Genomic DNA, 20401 nt, shown 5'->3' on the forward strand with positions numbered 1-20401 from the left:
CCTGTCAATCCGAGTTGTAGAGGCAAGCCCTACGCAGTGCGAAGTGTCGCATCTACTTTTCACACTAACGACGCAGCAATCTTAAACCCATCGTCCCCTTTCTTCGTAAGTATCGCCTCCTCAACCTCGGTTAGGTGCTTGGTTCTATATTACTCTGCCATTTTCTCCTCAGTTTCACCGCCGCTTCTCCTCTACAAATCCCTCCGCACCTCCACAATTCCTGCCTCACTTCTTGGATTTGGGTTTTTCACTGTTTTTCTCTCTCAATGGCTTCTTTCACCGTCCCTTCTCCCAAGACCTCCGCTTTCTTGACTGGCTCCGCTTCCTCCGCCCAGACCCGCCAGCTTCTTCCGCCCCAGAACTCCGTTTCTTTCCGATCTGGTTCGAGATCCGGGCCCGCATTGCAGGTTTGCTTCCATTTCTTCTCCGAATATTCAATATAAATGAGGTAAAGATTGATTTTTTTAAAAAAAATCTTCGTTCTTATCGCCCAGGGTGGTTTTAAGGTGCGTGCGCAGATCAGTGAGGTAAATTGAGCTTCTTTTTTTGTTCATTCGCGTATGTTTTATGTAAAAGCAATCGATCCAGGGTGTAGATGTTTGTTAATTTATGGTAAAAAAACATTTCTTTAGGGCTGGAATTTTTTAATGTCGATTGTTTCAAATATTAAGGTTGCTGCCATTGAGAAATCAGCGAATTCTAAGCCAGTTGCAGAGAAAAAGACTGATGAAGAAATTCCCAAAACTGAGAAGACTATCCCAGATGCTTCCTCAATTTCAGCATTCATGTCTCAAGCAGCCCAGCTTGTTGAGTGAGCACAGTTTCATATTCAGATGAACACTTCAGCTTGTTTGGTGGTTTCTTTAATTTAATTCAAATTTTGTCAAATATGCTTAGGCTTGTGGATTCAAGAGACATTGTTGAGTTGAAGCTAAAGCAGAATGGCTGTGAAATCGTTATAAGGAAGAAGGAAGCGTTGCAGCAAAACGTTGCACCTGCTCCCGTTGTGATGCAACAGCCTGCATTCCCGCAGGCCTATGCTCAGCCCCAGCTGCCTCCTCCTGCTGCTCCCGCTCCAGCTGCTGCTGCTGCTAAAGTGGTGCCTGCCCTTCCGGCCCCTTCGAAGCCAGCGTCATCTCATCCTCCATTTAAGTGTCCCATGGCGGGAACATTTTACCGCTCCCCTGCCCCAGGGGCACCAGCTTTTGTGAAGGTACATGATTAAGGTTGCTTTCATCTCATATTTGATTCAACCATGATGTGTTTTTGTCGCCCATTGCAATCGTGTATGTATGTTTATTAACTCATCAAAGTATCCAAGTAAAGCAGAAGATGGAGAGATAGATAAAGTTCCATGTTTAAATCAGTAACGCCAAACATTTTGCATAGTAGTTTCAGTTATAATATAGACAGATTCTAAGTTATTATAACCTTAGGTGTTTACTGCAAGAGGGTTACTTTGTGTCTTGGCTAGGCTCTATAGTCGGTCCCCCCTCCCCCTCCCTCTAACCGGACTTTTCCTTATACTTTATAGTTTCTATTTTCGTTCATGTCAATTATATTTGTGTTTTCCCAGGTAGGAGACAAAGTCCAAAAAGGGCAAGTAATTTGCATCATTGAGGCAATGAAACTGATGAATGAAATTGAGGTGGGTTCCTTGCTCAATGATTCACTTATGTGGGGTTTCAATCACATTTTATGTTTTCTTGACATAATCCAAAACGTTAATACTTGTGAATTTGTATTGTTAAGATCTTATAATCTACATGACCATAGGTCAATTGAATTGTTTTGATAAATGCTTAGAGGTTGCAAATGATCGTATTTTTCTAAAACACAATTTATCAGGCTGATCAATCTGGGACTATAGTCGAGATAGTAGCTGAAGATGGCAAGCCTGTCAGTGTGGACACAGTATGTCTCTATTCTCTTTCAGACACGTTTTGCATGCCTTCTATCTCTATTTCGGTTCATTTGTGCTGATATGTATATAACTTATAATTCCTCGTTGCAGCCCTTGTTTGTCATTGCGCCCTGAAGAACAGAGTGAATGCTTCTGATAGGATCATAGGTGGGAAGCGCACCACGAGTTGTTCCAAAAGTAGTGCAGCTGTACTATCATCGTATTTATAAATTGTATTTGATTATTTTGGTATTACAAATTTTGGAACAGATCAAGTGATATAAAGATTGTGGATTATTCTCTTCTGTTTTTTACTTGTATGATTATCCCTCTGTTGAAGTTATATGTTTAATGAACAGTGATGACAATAACATATTCATGTATGTGTTCTATTCCTTTGGCAGCTAATCACAAAATATGTTTATACTACTATCCATTTTGCTTCCTTGTCTTTCGATCTCTACACTCGTGAGCTAGCTCAATTATCGATCTATGGCACTATCAAACTATACCGCAAATGTTAAACATTCATATCACAATAGTTAAGAAAGAAAACACATTAAAACTAATGTTAAAAGACATTCCTTTGTAATCACTTTGTATCGACTCAATTGTTGGTTCAAGATTTCGTTTTACAACGTTAACTAAAGATGCTAAAAACAGTTCTCAGATATTGAGCATATAGCCATTAATGTGCAATCCAACTATCAGCTTAGGCTTTTAGAGATGGAGCACATGCTTCAATTCCAAAGAAGATTTTACCTTTTATTAGCTTTAGTGGTTACCCAATTTTTGGCCAAAAGAGTCAGGGCTCCAACTCCAGCACCCATCCCGACTCCAAAGAAGAACGAGGGCATGTGGACGACTGATTTTCCTTCGTTCTGCATCATCTCCCACATCAAGTTGACATCATCAGCATGCCACAGACTCAAGTGTATAGCCAACGTCATTCTCAGATCAGAATCCAGCGGGGCGTTGAAAGGTTCCAAACAAACGGGACAACACGCCTTCATATTCCCAGCATCCTTATCTCTTATTATCGAGACTCTTCTTGCCACTGCTATTGCTCTATCTCGCAAAGACTTCCCAACAGGCCTGGAAATCTGTACACGTATTCCTTAGACACCACTAGGATTATACATTTAATATAAACATCAGACTGTTGCTAAGGAAAAGTATAGTACCATTATTAGTTTACACAATCGCATCCATGTCAACCGCACCAACCTACTCATCTTCCCTCTTCTCGGCAGTGAAGGCTACTCGACAATAAGTTGCAAGAAACTGTTTGGCAATAAACAGCAAATGAGTGGCAGAAACAATAGTTGACTCCAAATGCAGTTAAAGATTATGGTATTGGTTTAGCAGTAATGGTCACTGTTAAAGCCTTATATTCCAATGACCATTAAGAAGATATCAACTTCAATGTTGCAAACGACACAGGAAACAGCTCAATCAAGATTACTCTATTGCTACTTTCTGCAATTTTCTCCAAGAACTTGTATGACAATCTCCAGTTCTCCACAACACAAGCACAAAAATGATAGGGAAAGGAAAACCTCAGTACCTTACCATAAGCTCATACTCCAAGCAGAATTTATAATAGTAATGGGTATTTAAGATACATATTGTTGACTATTCCAGTAATACACTGTACACACTCATTAGAAACACTATCTAGAGGCAACCCAGCCAAGTTGGCGAGACTATTAACTTAGTAATCACAAGGTTATCACTTTGACTCTCAATAGGAGCGGCCTATTGGCCTTCTTGATTTGAACCGGTCAATTATGGGCAACCTAAGCTGACTTACCTTCTTGTACCCCTTTGCCTGTTATGGTCACAATCCGTGATTTACCTGGTGCACACCCTAAGGAAGTGGTTGCGAGTTTCCTTCTCACTCCAAAAAGAAAAAAACAGAAACACTATCTAAAGCTTGAGCTCCAAAATCTTCAATCCTCTAATACACCCATAAATAAACATTGCAGCACTAACTCATCCAACAGCATATAACACACAACCATTCAGAATGAACATCTACTGGCCAAAGAAAAAAACAAAAACAAAGACAGACAAAATTTGGGTCTTTCCCCAATTTCTTTACTGTTCTTCTGATAGCAACCTGTTTTAGTTGACACATAAAATTATTACGGAATAACTGTTTTCAATGAAAAGGAGTTCTTTTCATACTTGAAGAAGCATCAAGAAACAATGGGCTATTACATTGGGAGTGAAGACAAGGGGATAATTGAAAGGGCATCTGTGAATAGCGAAAATTCTTCGTAAGCAGAAAAACATATATTATGCACATAAACGCTACAATGTATGAAGACGGAGGATGAACTTGAAGTGTACGTACCTACCGGGCATAAGGTTCGGACTTCTAGCTATGAAGAATTGGGGTGCAGATGAAGCGAAGAGAGGAAAGTTGCGAGCTTGAGGGATTTAAAGGAAAAGGAATCGGTTCAAAAGGAAAAAGCGCGAGAGGGAAGAAGAGAAAGTCTGCTACTGACTACTTTACTGTAGACAATTAAAACTTAAAAGTCCATTTTAATTGTGGACTCTATGAGAATTTTATTTTATTTTTTTTTTATTATTTTTTTTTTGAAAAGGGACTCTATGAGAATTGTGTTGTCGTTTGGTGTAATTTTTAGTTCATTTTGTTACCCTTTTTCTCTTTGTATCTAAAATAAATAAGAAAAAAATGTTGGTGAAATCCAAAATAAATCCATGAACCCCAACCCCCAAATCTCATTAGTAATATCTTTTGTGTCACTATTATCACCATAGCGAGCCTATTGTCCTTCTAAGTTTTCCATCCATGATATAGGATATTAAAATGGATAGAAACTTGTCAAATATTTGTTTACGACACAAAAAAGTTTAAAGTCTCAAATGGGACTGATACGGTATATACGAACGTAGGTGTATCGAGTACTGTATTGCTTACTCGAGTCCGGGATTCTCTAACAGTAGGTCGGGAGTCTCCGGTCAAGTAATATGGGTGTCCAGTAGGTAAAAAGCCCCCCTCTCAGTAATAAATGCTGCTATTTGTAAGAGGGAAAAGGGGCAGGATCCGGGCCATTGGCATGGCTGGCACGTGGTGAGCATGCAGGGGTCCAGAACAGGCCCAAAGGGACCATTGACACGCGGTGATATGTTCCTGACAAGGTCACATCGTATTGAAAGGCGGTGCGATCGAGACCAACCTGGCATGGTCGGGCTTTTCGCGAGCCTCGGGACGACCTATAGACTAACCAGTCTATGCGTCCACAGAGGAAAAACGATCGGGAGATCAAAGGGATCGGTTAGGTCCGATCGAGACAAGGTCAGAGAGACCTCGAGCTTCGTTGCTTATCGTATGACCGGTCGCTAGGTGTACAACCTGACAATATCCCTATCAGACACCATATGCAAAAGTATTTAAAAACAAAAAGTAACATGTACTACGGATACTTTTTACTCCCTACTTACTTGACGTCATCAATATTTATTAGCATCCTGAATAGCAAAAATATGAGTTGGTATGTGATCCCAACTGGTTTGCTAGTTCAAGATTTCATTATTACAAAGCAGTAACTCAAGATACTAGCCAGAAACGTACTGATCTTTGATCTATCTATGTGTGCCCAAACATATTAAAACCTTTCACTAGTGGAAACCATGCATGCATGGCGGGGGAATTATATTATTGGCACAAAGACTCCAGTGAGGGCTAAAACTCCAGCAGCCATCCCAACTGCGAAGATAAAGGAAGGCCTGCGCACAACTTCTGGTTCTTTTTTGTCAGCCATCTTATCCCACATCGAGTAGACATCTACGGGGTGCAAGTCACAGAAGTGCGCAGCCAGCAACATCCTTACATCAGATTCCGGCGCCGACAGGATAGCCCCTGAACACACAGGACAACAACCTTGTAAAAGCCCTTCTTCTGTAACCTGCTTTATCCTCACTCTTTCTGCCACTTCCATTGCCTTGTCCATCAAACCCTTCTCAACAGGCCTTGAAACCTGCACTACAAGCATTAATTAGTCAATCGTCGTGGGATATAACTCAACTGATTGCTGTTGTGCCCCAAGGGACAGGATCGGGACAGTTGACATGATAACCATAAAGTTACAGAAACAGTTTGCTGAATGGTTAGTGAGTTTTCCTCGTCACTTTAAAAAAAAAAAAGTATTTTGGCTAAGAAAAGTATAGTACCATTGCTAGGTCACAAAACCGATTCCACAGATGCCCAAACATCTCCCCTACCACTTCTTGTCAGTGAATGTTGCTGGTGGTGATTAGGTTGCAAGCAACTGCCTGCAGGCATATATGCAAATACAAGGAACAAAATGAGTGATGGAAATAATAGGCAAAGCTGCTCAAAGTAATTTTTTCCATCAATATTTTGAGAAAGTCATTTTGCATGTAATCAATTATATATCAGCTAATGTTATCAACTAATCAAATTCACTAACACAATCAGTTAAAAGCTATTTATCAAGACAATAAAAACGAAAATATTGTCTGAAAACTCGATCGGGATTAATTAGTCACCAGACAATAGAAAAGGAGATATTTTTCATCATTCATCAAGAAATAAAGTGCTTCTATATATGATGGAAGTGAAGAAAAGGGGATACTTGAAAAGGAATATAATGAAAATTCTTTGCAAGCAGAAAGGATGAAGATGGAAGATGAAGTTGAAGTGTACGTACCGGCTTAAGCTGCGGATTTGTACCAGCGAAGAATTGGACTGCAGATGAAGTGAAGAGAGGAGAGTTGCGAGCTGAGGAATTTGAAGAAATGAAATGGGAAGCACAGAGAATATGAATCATGGAATTGAGAATACGAATCATGGAATTTTTATCGTATTGTTTGATTGATTTTAAGAATAAAAATTATCACGAAAGAATAATTGATTGTCAGATATATTGCTGAAAGAAATGAGTATTATTAACTATCATATTTACTTTTATAGTACAGTAGTGTTGATTACTAATAATATTCATATAACAGAAAATTGTACTCCGTATTTGATACAATCCGCTCGATATCTATAAGCGTATGAAATTTGTACGGAGTAATTAATATAATGGAATCAAAAACCTTGGCATCCATGGAGCCCAATCTCCAAAGCCCTGCCGCGAAATCTCCGGCGCCACAACTACCGCCGCCGTCGACGCCACAGTCCTCTCAAGTTTTGCGGCAGTGGAGGCCGGCGGCGCAGCGGAATATCAAAAACCAGTGGTTGAAATTGGTTTCTCTCTGGAAGGACTGGCTGTCTTACTCCTCCTCCGCTCGCTCGCACGCCACTTCTCTAGTAAACTCGTATCTCTCGCAGAGGTAAAACCGATTGAAAAAAGGGATGAAAATTCCCCCATCTCTGTTCACTGCAGATCAATTTCACCTATTCATAATCATGTTTAGAATGCAATTTTTGTGAATCAAGCTAACCCTAGAGTCCCCATTGAGTCTGAAATTGAATGAATGAATGAATTTGAATATACATATGAACTGCAACTTGTGTACAGGTACATGGATGGAATGGAGTTGGGAGTTTTGAGTGACATGCCAGATATAAGAAAGAAAGCATGCCATAAGTTATCCAGGCAGCAGGTGAATGAATGATTCTGGAATGGGAACAATGAAGCAGCATCATTCCATTACCTTGGATGTTTGCAATGAGTTTAATGCCACTAACTTCATCTTTATTTTGTTCCTTTCTTCCTCTTTAGGTGACCAATAGAAGTAACCTCTTGTCATCCTACAAAAATATGGTAAGTATGTGAAGATTGCAAACATGATAACATTCTGGCTGCTGCTGCTGCTGCTGCTATTGAGTATTGATCTTGGTTTTCTTTTCCTCTCTAATGCGATGAATGCCTATATATCATAGTCTAGCTGATAGAAATTACTTTCGTCATCGGTAGTTTATGAGTTCTTGTGTGGATGTCCTGGAAAAACGTGTGGTGTGTATATACACCACTGTATAATTCTTGACTGATAACATCTGCAATGCTCTTTGTTCATGAGATTCCTAATTTTCTTGGCCTGGATACGGTCGAAACTTTCACCTTATAACATGTGGAGGTGGAAGCATTTTGTTCAGAGGAAGAAGAAAGATATCAGATTTTATTAATCTGAAAGTGTTTTAGTCTAAGCTCTATTAGTAAATTTACCTTAGAAACATTTTCAATTTGTCAAGACTGACTAAATATCCAGATCAAATAGGAGGAGAGCTCTAAAAGTCGAATAAGTAGCTTTTACATAGTATCTGCATTCTCTTTATCAACTATTGTTATTATTTTGATTTCTTTTTCTGCAAAATTATGTGAAGTTGAACCGTGGGAATATTTGTGTTTTGATTTATATGCGACTTTATACAGGTTGGCATTGTAACTCAGATGGTCAACACTTCTAGATCCATGAGGTGTTATCTCAAAGGGACGAGCAGCAGCCCAATTATACAGTTTTCTAGCAACCAAGATAACCAGAATGACACTGGTGATGGTGGCGGAGTTCCTGTGTTCACATTTTTGGCAATCACTTCTTTTGGTATGCCTCTCTTTGAAGCTTTAGCAATAATGTTTGCACTGGATCAAGCTTCCTGACAGTTGTTCAAATGATTTCAGAGAAAATGGCGGAAGAGTTGGTTCAAATGTTAAAATCTGAAATAGGTTTAAAGGTCAGTCACCAATCTAGCCCTCAATAATGGGACACTTCCCCCTTTTCTAAACAATTTGCATGAAAATTTGATATACCATGCAGCGGTTACTTGTAATGGAGTTCTGCTCCATTAGTGACGAAGATAACAACAGCATTGTTTGGTCAGAGGAGTTATATCCGGGGGAGTTTGATGATCTCATTATATGCGGTTTGTACTCCGATGAAGCTAGTGAGCTAATCTTTCCAGGTGACGCAAGTTACAAATCAGATATGCCTACAAATTTATCTGGCCATCAAGAAGAGCGGAATGTTCTCCAGGTATTGGATTAACTCTGCAATCTGCATATAGTTCTCTATTCATGACATATTATGGAACTTTTTCAAAGTCAAGGATAACTTAATCCAAGGGGCTTAGACCACGAACATTTATGATACATTTATAGTTCTCGAGTACAGTCTATCCTCGGGAGTAGATGAAATAGACATTTCAGACGCTGATCTCAAATATAGGATCCCTTTGGTTTTAATAAACATGAAATTTGTCATATTACCATGGATTCATGCTGATGCTAGATATGTGGAGGGACTTGGTAATTGAAACCGTATTATCTGCAGGTATACTTAACAACATGGCTTGCAGAAGTGAACATTGACAGATTGAGGTAACATTGTTTTCATCAGAACTATAAAAAAGAGAATGAAATATCTTCAAATGTGCTTCTTTGCTGCCATACTGTATTGCCCTCATTCTATTGTTTCTTTCAGGATCGATGAAATATTCGGCATAGTAGGAGAGGAAGTTCACATTACCCTCTCTTGACCATGGAAGCTGGAAACACACTCCATACCTCATTTTGCGACTACCAACAAAAAGCACATTGTACTTATGTTGCATACCCATCACACTTCAATTCCATTCCTTAGAGGTGTTTGGTAAATGACCGGTAATTGATTGGGTTAGTAATGGTTGGTAGCTGATTGGGTTAGTAAATTTGACTAGTTAATAGCATTAGTTGATTGTAGAAAAGTGTTTAGTAAATTAGTTGTTAGCTAATAGCTGATTACATACAAAATGACTTTCTCAAAAAATGAATTGGAAAAGCTACTTTGAACAATTTTTTAAATTTTAACATTTTAGAACAATAAGTTGTTACAAAAAGCTAAGTAATCAAACACTCATATTGATTGTTTACCTTGGTTGATAAGCTAACTATTTTGGATAACTCAACTAACTAATTAAGCTCAATTATCTCGAGATCACCAATGGCTTCCTTCAATGTTATTAGTGATTGTATTTAGTTTTGAAATCAGTTTTAGAAGGTACAATGACAAAATCTGCCAAAATTCAAATGAAAACAAAAATAATAATCTAAATTAAACAAAATATTACAACACAAAGATCTCTAAGAAACTTTTAACCAAATATCGATATATTATACAATACATGCTATGTAATTTATGTGTGATGCGCAATGTGCGTAGCCAATAACATGAATATTTTGCGTTGTGGATTTCTGAGGCCTAATAACTCTTCTCCCCATTTTCTTGTAAAAATTAAAAAAAAAAAAAATGATGGGGCAACATTCCTTCATTTCAAATAAGTATACACATGGACTGCATTTGTATTGTCTCAATAATATCATCAATGACCTAAAAGGGAAAAGATCAAAGCCTATCTTAACCAAACTAATGGTCATCCACTCTGCTTTCTGTGGTTTCCATGTGTTGTAGCGGGTGGCAGTGCATTGTGCATATACCCAGGACTAAAAGAATATTGCAACTAGAAATGGGGAAGAATAAATTTAATCATAGAGAAAGACATTGTACCCCAACAGGAAGATCTGTTTTAGTCATTGGAAGTGCAGTCACGTATCTCTGTGGCTGACCTTTAAGAATACGTGGATCTGAGGAAGATGAAGCATTAGCTTGCCCGCGGTTATAGAACTTTGCAAATCGGTTGATAATTGAGAACTTATCCAGATCTTGTCTTTCCAGTGTCAAATCCAAACATGATGCGCTGTAGTCCAATCTGCATTCAGGAAAAGATTGGATGAGGGAAAAAACAGGAGGAATAAGCAGAAAATCTGAAAATGTAAAAGAAAAGTTGGTGAAATAAATAATCTGAGCTTGAGACAGATTGTTTATTTCACCAGGCAAGCCAAACATCATAGATTAGGCGCAGCTCATTTACACCTGTTACTACAACATTGCAGTATTGGTCTCATTTTCTTTTACTCAAAAACAATAAATGGGAAACAAAGATGTAGGGCATTACTCATATAAATCATCTTCTAACTTCCTTTTTCTCTCTTCAAATTGTTCCACAATTTTTGAAAAATGCTTATCACCATTGCCCTCTGATGTTTTGTGCTTATCAAACGATCTACAGAACATATTAAGAAATATTATTAGAGGGAAAAAAAACAAATAAGACGTTTAAACAAGCTCCACATAAATCCAAGGAAAACTTACAGCTCTTTGTCATCATCTGCATTGGTCATACTGGTCTTTCCATTAAAGCTAGAAACCAGGCCACATGCACCACCCAAAGCCAATCTAGAAGCTGAGTAAACCACATTCTCAAACTTCAACTTGGAATCTGCTGAAAGAATTGATGCAGGTGGAGGGTGAAATAATTGCTGCATAAGCTGAGTTGTCAAGAGAAGCCTTCTTTTAGCTCTTTGCCTTGGTGGCACTTCAGTCAAACTGATGTCTTCTTCAACCTTTCGTTACAAGAAGCTATTTAGAAACTAAAAAACAAAGTAAAATTCAGAGCACACAATAGTACAACCAACTTAAATACTGCACCTTTTCAGTAAGCCGATTGGTTCCTTTTGCCCAAGCTCTTTCTGCAGTACTACCACTGCAAGACAGTTCAAGCATATTAGCAGGCACCAGGCACTAGTTGTATTTAAGGACAATATACTAAAGATGCATAGAGACAATGAAACCTCAAGTGACATTGGAATGATTATTGATGTTAGGAAAATAAAAACCTGATATTCTGAAGATCCTGCAAATCCTGTGAAACCTCTTTGTACCAGGGACTCAGATCTTCTGTAACACGCATGCGCTTCTTCGGTCTTGGTATTGAATGCTGACCAATCATGTTTACTGACAAAGATCGTGAAGGAAAATGCTCAACATGGACTGGTGTTGGGAGCGAGCTTTGCCCAACAGTACTATGTTGGCTTCTATCAGTATTAGCAGCCATTAGTTGCTGCATGGAATTAATTGCATGCAAACTATTGGAAGACTTCCGAAAACTGAAAGGTGGTTCAGCAATTTGCGCAGCAGCAGCTTTTTGTGCCTCATGCATTGGCAATGTCTGCCCATTTTTACTGGTTCCATACCGATTAAACCAAGATTGCGCCATCTGGGGAGTAATTTGATTGTGCTCCTGTTTAACAGAAGTACTATTTGCAAGAGAACTGCTCTGAGAATCATACTGACAAAGTGCAGGCATATCCTGAGTAGGTACTGTTCCTTGTTGAGCAGTTCTGTTTCTTTCCAAATTATCTGACCCAGGCAAGCTTAACATTCCAGAATCTCCTGAAGGAGAGGATGCATGAGACAATTGTTGACCACCTGGACTGCCATCTGGTGCTCTAATTCTTTTCAGCATCATATTGCTTTGTTCAGTCTCCATGTTCTTCATGCCCCGCATTTGATTTATTGAGTAGTTAAGATGAGAAAAGTTATTTGGTTTCAAAGACTGGCCAAAGGCTTCAATATCTTTCTGCATTGATGTTGAATTCACAGGAGATACATCCGAAACGGTCTTGACTGTAGCTTCTCCTTGGGATTCATTCAGTTCCTGAGAAGGGTCAATGTTTCTAGAGGATTGTGGCTTTGCTTGTTTCATTTCTCCCTGAACATTACCCAATGAATTTACAGAAATTGCATCAACCTCAGATGAGAACTTCCTTCCATTTGTCGTATCTTGATCCCCTTGACTGCCTAAAGCAGAGGACAATGATTCAACAATATTCAATTGGTTTGACAACTCCTTATGAAACTGAACACCAAATAGATGTGCCTGAGAATTGGCTGAAATATTATTCAGTACTTCTGATAAGGACTTTTGTTGAGAGATGCCAGAAACAGTGGTAGGCTGAGAAACTGGAAGATGCTGAACTGATGTTTGAGGGGTTGAGACCCCTTCACAAGTATTGCTGTAACTAGTTGGCTTAGCAGTATCCAAGGATGTAGGTAAGTTGGCATGTGAACTATTGCCCATTGCCTCACGTGAGAAAATTTCCATAGAAAGACCACCAGAAGCTTCCCCATGAGAATCATCTTTCCCTGTAGAATTAGCAGCACGTTTGAAAGAATTATTGGACTGATTTATCAAAGCCTGTCCAGTAACCATCTGCTGATTTTCAAGCAGGCTTCTTGAAGACATATAGCCAGAACTAAATGCTGATGAAAATTTCCCATGCATCTTATGAAGAGTGGATTCATTCTTGCTGTTTCCTGGAACTCCAGATCTACTATTACTCAACTCTCCTTGGATTGTACCACGGGAAAAAGGTGAAGATTGAACCTGAGATGGAGGAGCAGCCTGTGCTTGACCATTTTCACCAATATCAACAGCAGAATGACTCACAAATGAAGAATTAACAGTTTGCATAGAGCTTTGAGATGAAAGTAAGTTATTTTTAGTTGGAATGCATTGGGATGGAGGACCAAGCTGTAAGCCATATCCTTGAGAAGCTGATGAATGGCTTCGCTGCAGGTGTGCCATAGACCCATCTGAGTTTTCCGCTTCTGGCATTTCAGATGATGCATTCTGCTGCATTGAGGCACCAAATTCTCTGGATTGATCCACCTTCTGTAGAAGCTGTAGCATGTTTGGACTGCAATAATAGAACAGTTCACAATATTAAAGAAAACTATAAGGTGTAGATTAAATATATGGAGTTTTTATAACATTTGTGATGAAGCTTCACAAGAGAATGAGGTTACTGATAATCTATCTAATACTACCAATGGTCATTGCATTCAAAAGCAAACTGCACATATGTTACAGCATTCAATTAAAACAATCCAAATGAATAAACAACAAATTAATGGCAGATTCCATTAACATAAAGTGAACTGATTCACAAGAGAGGAAGAATACAGTTATCAAATACCTAGATGGAGAATCAGCATTAGGTGAGTGAATATCAATAGATCTACTCAAACAGGCAGCCATATTTGATCCAGAGCTAGGGAAGCAGCTCTGAGAATGTGCCTCAGCTAGGCCTTTGCCATCTCTTAGGCCATCAAATGGTTGCCTCTGCAAATAAAATCCAACAATACTGTCAGACCAGAATTTGGAGTTTACATTACATGTGTGACACTGGGAACACATTTACCTTTCCCGCTTCAATAGAACTCTTTGAAACCTGAGGGGAAAACATTGACTGGCCAAACTGGGCATTCTGCTGAACCACAGTCTGTTTGTGTATAGGCTTTTTCACTCCATGAGGATCTACATCTTCATCCAGGTTTCCCATAGGGTGATACTGAAATTTCCGTGTAGAAATTTTCTTGCCAACTTGGTTAGTAAACTTTTCCTTGCCAGGCCTTGAATCACTAACATCAGACAACGCATTTCCCCTCAAACTACCAACAGATGTGTGGTGTGATACGTTGGAGTGGTAGCTGTCATTGGAGTTCTCCTGTTTGTCTCTGTTATCCATCTCATGAGTTTTAACTTCTCTATCAGAGGTGGCTTGCAATGAGTTTGAAAATTGGTTATCCCTGATAACACGAAGCTGTGATTCCTCCAAGCCGTCACTTCCTTGACCCTTAACAAAGGGGTTTGCATTCTTCCAATAATTAATTTGAGAACTACTAGAAAGAAATTGACTGGATTGCTCAGCGCTCCTCATAGAACTTGGCTTCAAAGTAAAGCCAGCAGTATTCAAGCCATTGATCTCAGAGTTCACATGGGCATTAGCAACAGATGATCTAGCAGGCTGCAAATCAACAGCTGGGCTAGGGCCAGGATCAGTTTTGTATGAAGCACCACCATGAACAGCTCCTGCCCTTTGTAATGAACCAGAATCCATCCACTTGCTTCCTTGCTCAGACGGTTGCACAAATCTCTGAGAAGAATGTGTTTGCAGACCATGGCCAAGTTCATAGGGAAGTTTATGACCAGACTGATGGGAACCTTGGAGATTGCAATAACTATCATTCACATTAGTACAGTCAGAAGGACGAATAGGCTCAGAACTCAATGATGAAGCAATAGGCACTTTGCCTTGAGCAAAAGAATTTGGCAGTTTACCACTGTTACATGTTGAAATGTTTTGATTCCCTGATGGACCATCAGTAATGTGAAAATTCAAACCACTCCACTCTTCCCGTGGTTGTACATCATCAGTGCTAGAAGTTTCTGCAACAGCAGACTGCATGAGAGCACTCCAAGTACCACCTTGAATGGAAGGAAGCCCATTGAGTAGACCTGTACCATCAACTGAATCACAGGCTTCTCCACTCAAATTGGTGCTCTTACCAAAGGCAGCCCATATATTATCATCTGAACCAAACAAAATTTTTTCTTCTGTAGGATCAAGACCTACATCATTGTGTGAGGAGGCAGCTTGCGTTTCTGTTTTTTCCAGTGAGTGTGCTGAAGGAAGAGCCAGCTCCTGTCTCAATTGGAATTCCTGCACAGATGTACTTCTTTGCATGGAATTCACTTGCTGAAAGTTCTCCGCATTAATTGTACTGTTTAAAGATTCGCCAGGAGCATGTCCAAAGAAATTTTCACTTTGGAATTTCTGTTTAGAAGCAAGTGCTCTGTCCTGACCGCCAAGTTGATCTGGCAATGCAAAATACTGATTAGCTTGAAATGAATTATTGAAGGAATCTGTTGGCTGTATGTATGTCCTATCAGTCATCGTCTGGGTATATTGGGTTACACCTGCTCTTGAACTTGAAACAGGAACTCCATAAAGAGATTGGTCAGTCTGCTGAGGAATTAAACCCATTAAGTTTTGTCCTTGACCCCGATTAGTAGAAATGAGACCATTAGAGGAACCCTGCAATCCTGGTGAATGTCGCTGCAACCAGTTTGTGTTACCAGTTTCAGTTGCCCATGGATAACTAACTCCACCTGAATTTATAGTGCCATTACCCAAAGAAGGGGTATGGCTGCTAGATGCCACCTTAGAAAAGGGCGAAATCTGGTTGAAGGTATTTTGTTGCCTTGCATCTAGTTGCTGAAGTTGCTGTTGTCGCTGAAGTTCCTGCATTCTCATCAGCATTATTTGCTGTTGCATGTCATTAAACCCAGACTGCTGGCGCTGAGGAGGTTGCAACATATTTGATTGGTGACAACTCAATTGGTGTTGACTCCCAAACAGATTAAAACTACCAGGAGATTCAGAAGCTTCAGACCTAACTGGTGTATGAGTCTGATGCTCAGGTCGCACACCTTGTTGTGAATCATAGAAAGATGAGCCAACTGATGCTACATTACATTGATCAGAACCTGTGTTCACAGCAAGAAACTTCCCTTCATCTTGACGCGCCTGGTAAAGATGTCCATACATGTAGTCATTAAAATTTTGCTGTTGACTCTGCAATTGGCTTTTAGAAACCTCAGGCCTTGGACTGGATTGATTGAAGTTCATGCCATGTGGACCATTCAACATATGACTGCCAGGTCCTCTCCCAGTATCTACTACTGAAACAAAGGGGAAAGAGACAATTATATCCTCAAACAATACTATATAGCCATAAGGCATCTAAATTCCCTAAGTAAAAAAGATACTTGCACCCAAATCAGTTCAGCAACCAAGAAGCTTTCTAAAGAGAGATTAACAGAAAGGTCAGACAATGCATAAGGGCCATGCATCTTACAGACTTACGGTGTTTACAGAAGGAAAAGGTGCACAGCCTTTAAGAATATTTTTAAAGAACTTTACGTCCCAACCAGAATCCAAACAATCAACAAATAACTTGGCCATTACACCAAGCCCAACCTCCATTTCACAACACCAGAAGAGACATGTAATTCAATTGAAAAATCAACCCATAAATACCTGGAGGCTGCAAATTGTAACTTTTGGGGTTGGAACCCAGTAAACCAATTGGTCTCGGGTTTTCATTCAACAGATTATTATTATTCAGAGCTGGCCAATTCCCATCCAGCACCTGTGCTTGATGCTGTCCCTGTGAGAAGTTCTCTTGTGCAAAGAAATTGTGGAGCCTATCTCCAACTTCGTTGCCAGGCATTGATGATGTTAAGTCCAAAATCTTGAATCCGTAATTATCAAACTCTAACCAATAATGCGAGATGCCAATAATGTGAAAAGCTGACTATCAATAATTGAGGCATAATTTATAATCCAAATTCAAGCATAATCACATTTGAAATCCCACTTTTCTTGAAATAGACAATCCACATCCAGCATCCTCACCACAACCTCCTGCAAAATACACATCAAGTTCGGTGAAACACTTCTACTGACAACAGTTCAATAATAATAATAATAATAATAATAATAATAATAATAATAATAATAATAATAATAAAAGTGATAAACATATAATTTGAACAACAAATAGAAAAACATGCACACAACAAAGCCCTCCCCCCCATCCACTGTAAAATACAGATTAAATGCAATGACAGTTGATCATGCAACAGATACTGCATTAGCGTATTGAGCAGGGGAGGATAAACAAAACCCAAGTTGTCTCCCTCTAGGCACAAAGTTTAGTCGATCTCATAAAACTTATATCCCTTGTTCCATTGTTTTTTTTTTTTTCTATCATGAAAATAACTAATAAAATGTTAAACCTCTAAAACTACCAACAAAATATTGACATTTGGCAAAGCAATAATAACCCTCTGAAATGAAAATATTCAATTGAATAGCCTCTACTTAACTTGTTTAATAGCTATTCCATCCAATAAGGCCATGCTTTTCTTTACATATTTACTTGAAATATACAAATATTCGTTGATTCATAACAAAAAAACAAAGGTGTTCTGATAAAGTAAAGTGAAATCATATATATATATATATATATATATAAAGAATGAGAAAAAATCAGTCTGTAATTATAATGTTCCACAACAAAATCAAAATCTAAGGTTAAGGTTAGCCAAAATCAAAGATGCCCTCCCTTTACATGATTCCCTTCTTTCTCTTTGTTCTTGTTTCATTATAGGCAAAGTGAAAGATCTAAAAACTGAGGGAACAGAAGAAATTGAGATTGAATCTCAGAAGCCATCGCAAAAAGAGAGAGAAAGTACATGGAATGGAAAAAAGAGGAGATACCTTAACAGCAAGGGATGTGGAAACATACCGGGCGAGGATGAGGATGACAGAGATGAGTAGTAGAGTTTGAAGAAGGCTGAGCTTTCTATAATAATACACAAGGGATACGGAAGCATACAGAGCAAGGAGGACGATGGAGATGAATAGGGTTTGAAGAGAGGCTAGACTTTCTATAATTATACACAAGGGATACAGAAGCATACTAAGCGAGGAGGATGACGGAGATCGAAGATGAGTAGTAGGGTTTGAATTGAAGAGAGGCTAAGCTTTCTATAATTATACACAAGGGGTACCCCACCCCCACCTACCCCGAAAAAAGATAGACAAAGTAGGCTGGACACTGCTGTAATCATCATCAAAACCCCGTGTTGATGATTCATCTAGTTTCACTTTCTCGCATTCTAAATTCTTATATACATTACATATTTCCATAACCATGACTAGTAATTTTAGCAATTTTGTTTTTAAGTTGGCAATGCCAATATTAGCATAACATTTTTGGCTCATATTTAAAATCTTCCACTCAGTGATACAATTTATTACACCGAAATAATCACCTGAGGCATTCAGTAATTTGAGTCTTGCACAAAGTCCAATCCGGTAAATCTTGCATCAATTAATTGAAACACCACACATTATGCTCATACTGAGTTCAGCATACTTCATGAACTTTACTAAACTCAGCTAAGTCCTAATCACAATCTTGCTGGGGTAAGCTGCAAGAATTTTTCATCTCCATTCAGTCCTACTAAACTATAAAATCTAAATCCATCACAACTCCACAAGCCCTTGAACTATCCTGTCATTCTTAAAAATTCAATGAAAATTCCAAATAGTTCTTAGGTTGTTAACAATGTTGAAATGATATTGAAAAGTGTTAACAGCAGAACTCTATATTTTTCATATTTCTAAGACTAAGGAATATACATATTTATACAAGAAACTATATACTAACTAAGGTAATAAACTATATACTAACTAAGGTAATGACCGGAACCTAATCCCTAAGAATATACGCATTAATCCCAAATATCATGTTAAATATATTCTTACCATTTATAATGTCTAACAAAAAGATTTTTAAATTATAACACAATAATATCCAAATGATAAATTGTAGCTGGATTATGATCTTAGCATTGTTGTACTACCATCAAAACATTATGTATCACCACATGAACATCATTGGCATGGGGCACCTAGCCAAGCATGCCGTGGTGTACCTAGTAACTAGCTGATAGCCTGATACAACAAAGATAGATTCATTTGACCAGAAACAGACAAACACTGTTAGAGAAGCTAACATGACCTGATGAATTGGACCACCTTTAAACATCAGCCCACATTTCGTACACAATAACACTACCCACTACTAATTCCACATAATAAAGTCCTAAAGCACATAAGCCCCAGCAAAGAACATTTTCTCACACAAAAGCAACAACTTCCCAGCGAATTCTAAGCATACTAATAGAACTAATCAGTGGCATCGCAATTCACGAAGCAAAATCACAGATTGACTCCATAGTCAATCACTACACGGCTCGGCAAGCAGTTAAATGGTTGCAACACGACCCAAACAAGCGCAAAACCTAGCGGAAATTGGCCCGTCAAGTGCAGAACAGTGCATTGCTCGAGTAGAGATAGGAGTGTTAGGGTTAGTGAGCAGCCAGCAAACAAAATAAGCGAAAATAATTGAAACCGATGCACAAACCTAAGCAAAATGCCGAGGGGGACAGCAATGGAGCTCCGAATCGATCCTTCCGTTCTGCGAATTGTAGGGTTTTGAAAGGGCGATAGAAATGGGAGCTTCAAAGGGTGAAGAGGGGGTGTGACAGAGACAGAGAAGAGAGAGAGAGAGACTTTGCAGGAAGAAAGATAAAGAGATCGAAATTAAATTAATTAAATTAAAAAATAAAAATAAACGTGTAAAAGTAAAACCAAATTATTGAGAATTTTTCGTCGAACCGGATCAGCTCGGGTGTCGGTTCGGCACCCGAGCCTGAGGTTCGGGCCTTGATTTGATTGGTACCTTTTGCTGTGGACTCGGTCACACGGGCAATGGGTTTTCGCCACGTAAGTTGTGGGTCCACCAGTGTATATATATTTTTTCGCTTTTTTCTATTTTTGTTCAGGAAATAAATAATCCAAATGGAAAATGATTGTCAGTAGAAATATCCAAAGCTAAAGCCTTTTTTAAAAACAAAAGAAATTTCCCTCCAAAAAAGGTTAGAGTGTTTAGGAAAAGGGTGGGAAAAAAATGAATGACCTTTCTCATTATTTTCTTCAATATGTAAATATCAATCTTTTTATTACTTTTTAAAAAATATTGTTATAACCGCATAAAAACTTAACGAACATTACAACTATAAAACAATTGGATATTATAGTTGACAAAATTTCACTTATTTTTTATGTAAATTTACATTCTTATAATACAAATAAGTTCAATATTTACAAGCTTGAAGCAGTATATTTTCTTCATATAATCAATGAGAATGATAAAGGATGAATAATGTGACTAGAATAACCTTTTTGTATATAATCACCCTTG

General features: G+C 38.6%; 4 protein-coding genes and 1 long non-coding RNA gene across 6 annotated transcripts; 2 read left to right on the forward strand and 3 right to left on the reverse strand.

The window, feature by feature from the left end:
* On the forward strand, window positions 1-2235 carry LOC109149851 (biotin carboxyl carrier protein of acetyl-CoA carboxylase 2, chloroplastic-like). Its single transcript, XM_019297870.1, has 7 exons — window positions 1-407; window positions 495-527; window positions 672-811; window positions 898-1213; window positions 1577-1648; window positions 1849-1914; window positions 2015-2235. The coding sequence occupies exons 1-7, from the start codon at window positions 267-269 to the stop codon at window positions 2036-2038; spliced, it is 792 nt and encodes a 263-aa protein (XP_019153415.1). The 5' UTR covers window positions 1-266; the 3' UTR covers window positions 2039-2235.
* A 415-nt stretch (window positions 2236-2650) lies between these two features.
* On the reverse strand, window positions 2651-4426 carry LOC109149330. The gene is made up of 3 exons (XR_002048949.1): window positions 4267-4426; window positions 3088-3187; window positions 2651-3006 (listed from the first exon to the last, which is right to left on the reverse strand). It is a non-coding gene; the product is annotated as an uncharacterized LOC109149330 (long non-coding RNA).
* A 930-nt stretch (window positions 4427-5356) lies between these two features.
* Window positions 5357-6677, reverse strand: LOC109149594. The gene is made up of 3 exons (XM_019297434.1): window positions 6607-6677; window positions 6107-6208; window positions 5357-5913 (listed from the first exon to the last, which is right to left on the reverse strand). The coding sequence occupies exons 2-3, from the start codon at window positions 6146-6148 to the stop codon at window positions 5587-5589; spliced, it is 369 nt and encodes a 122-aa protein (XP_019152979.1). The 5' UTR covers window positions 6149-6208; window positions 6607-6677; the 3' UTR covers window positions 5357-5586.
* Window positions 6678-6881: 204 nt separating this feature from the next.
* On the forward strand, window positions 6882-9543 carry LOC109149593. Its single transcript, XM_019297432.1, has 8 exons — window positions 6882-7234; window positions 7423-7507; window positions 7627-7668; window positions 8278-8446; window positions 8524-8576; window positions 8660-8875; window positions 9173-9219; window positions 9323-9543. Exons 1-8 carry the CDS (start codon window positions 6984-6986, stop codon window positions 9375-9377), a joined length of 918 nt encoding a protein of 305 aa, XP_019152977.1. The 5' UTR covers window positions 6882-6983; the 3' UTR covers window positions 9378-9543.
* A 285-nt stretch (window positions 9544-9828) lies between these two features.
* Window positions 9829-19731, reverse strand: LOC109149591. Of its 2 annotated transcripts, none has more exons than XM_019297431.1 (9): window positions 19562-19731; window positions 16603-16989; window positions 13921-16241; window positions 13696-13841; window positions 11554-13416; window positions 11366-11420; window positions 11030-11280; window positions 10833-10940; window positions 9829-10586 (listed from the first exon to the last, which is right to left on the reverse strand). In XM_019297431.1, the coding sequence occupies exons 2-9, from the start codon at window positions 16793-16795 to the stop codon at window positions 10364-10366; spliced, it is 5160 nt and encodes a 1719-aa protein (XP_019152976.1). In that variant the 5' UTR covers window positions 16796-16989; window positions 19562-19731; the 3' UTR covers window positions 9829-10363. The 2 variants fall into 2 exon arrangements, with proteins under 2 accessions (XP_019152976.1, XP_019152975.1); XM_019297430.1 differs by having other exon boundaries at window positions 13921-16244.
* Between the last annotated feature and the right edge of the window lie 670 nt (window positions 19732-20401).

Source organism: Ipomoea nil, unplaced genomic scaffold, assembly GCF_001879475.1.
Source record: "Ipomoea nil cultivar Tokyo-kokei standard unplaced genomic scaffold, Asagao_1.1 scaffold2159, whole genome shotgun sequence".
In the NCBI taxonomy this organism is placed as follows: domain Eukaryota; kingdom Viridiplantae; phylum Streptophyta; class Magnoliopsida; order Solanales; family Convolvulaceae; genus Ipomoea; species Ipomoea nil.

Coding starts and splice junctions, on each gene's coding strand:
- LOC109149591 (XM_019297430.1), bottom strand. CDS start 16,795: ATGCCTGGCAACGAAGTTGGAGATAGGCTCCACAATTTCTTTGCACAA. Junction 10,941..11,029: donor GCAGATGATGACAAAGAGCT/GTAAGTTTTCCT, acceptor TATGTTCTGTAG/ATCGTTTGATAAGCACAAAA. Junction 10,587..10,832: donor TTAGAAGATGATTTATATGA/GTAATGCCCTAC, acceptor TCCTGAATGCAG/ATTGGACTACAGCGCATCAT.
- LOC109149594 (XM_019297434.1), bottom strand. CDS start 6,148: ATGTTTGGGCATCTGTGGAATCGGTTTTGTGACCTAGCAATG. Junction 5,914..6,106: donor GGTTTTGTGACCTAGCAATG/GTACTATACTTT, acceptor CTTGTAGTGCAG/GTTTCAAGGCCTGTTGAGAA.
- LOC109149851 (XM_019297870.1), top strand. CDS start 267: ATGGCTTCTTTCACCGTCCCTTCTCCCAAGACCTCCGCTTTCTTGACT. Junction 408..494: donor GATCCGGGCCCGCATTGCAG/GTTTGCTTCCAT, acceptor CTTATCGCCCAG/GGTGGTTTTAAGGTGCGTGC. Junction 812..897: donor CAAGCAGCCCAGCTTGTTGA/GTGAGCACAGTT, acceptor AAATATGCTTAG/GCTTGTGGATTCAAGAGACA.
- LOC109149593 (XM_019297432.1), top strand. CDS start 6,984: ATGGAATCAAAAACCTTGGCATCCATGGAGCCCAATCTCCAAAGCCCT. Junction 7,669..8,277: donor TGTCATCCTACAAAAATATG/GTAAGTATGTGA, acceptor GACTTTATACAG/GTTGGCATTGTAACTCAGAT. Junction 8,447..8,523: donor TTTGGCAATCACTTCTTTTG/GTATGCCTCTCT, acceptor AAATGATTTCAG/AGAAAATGGCGGAAGAGTTG.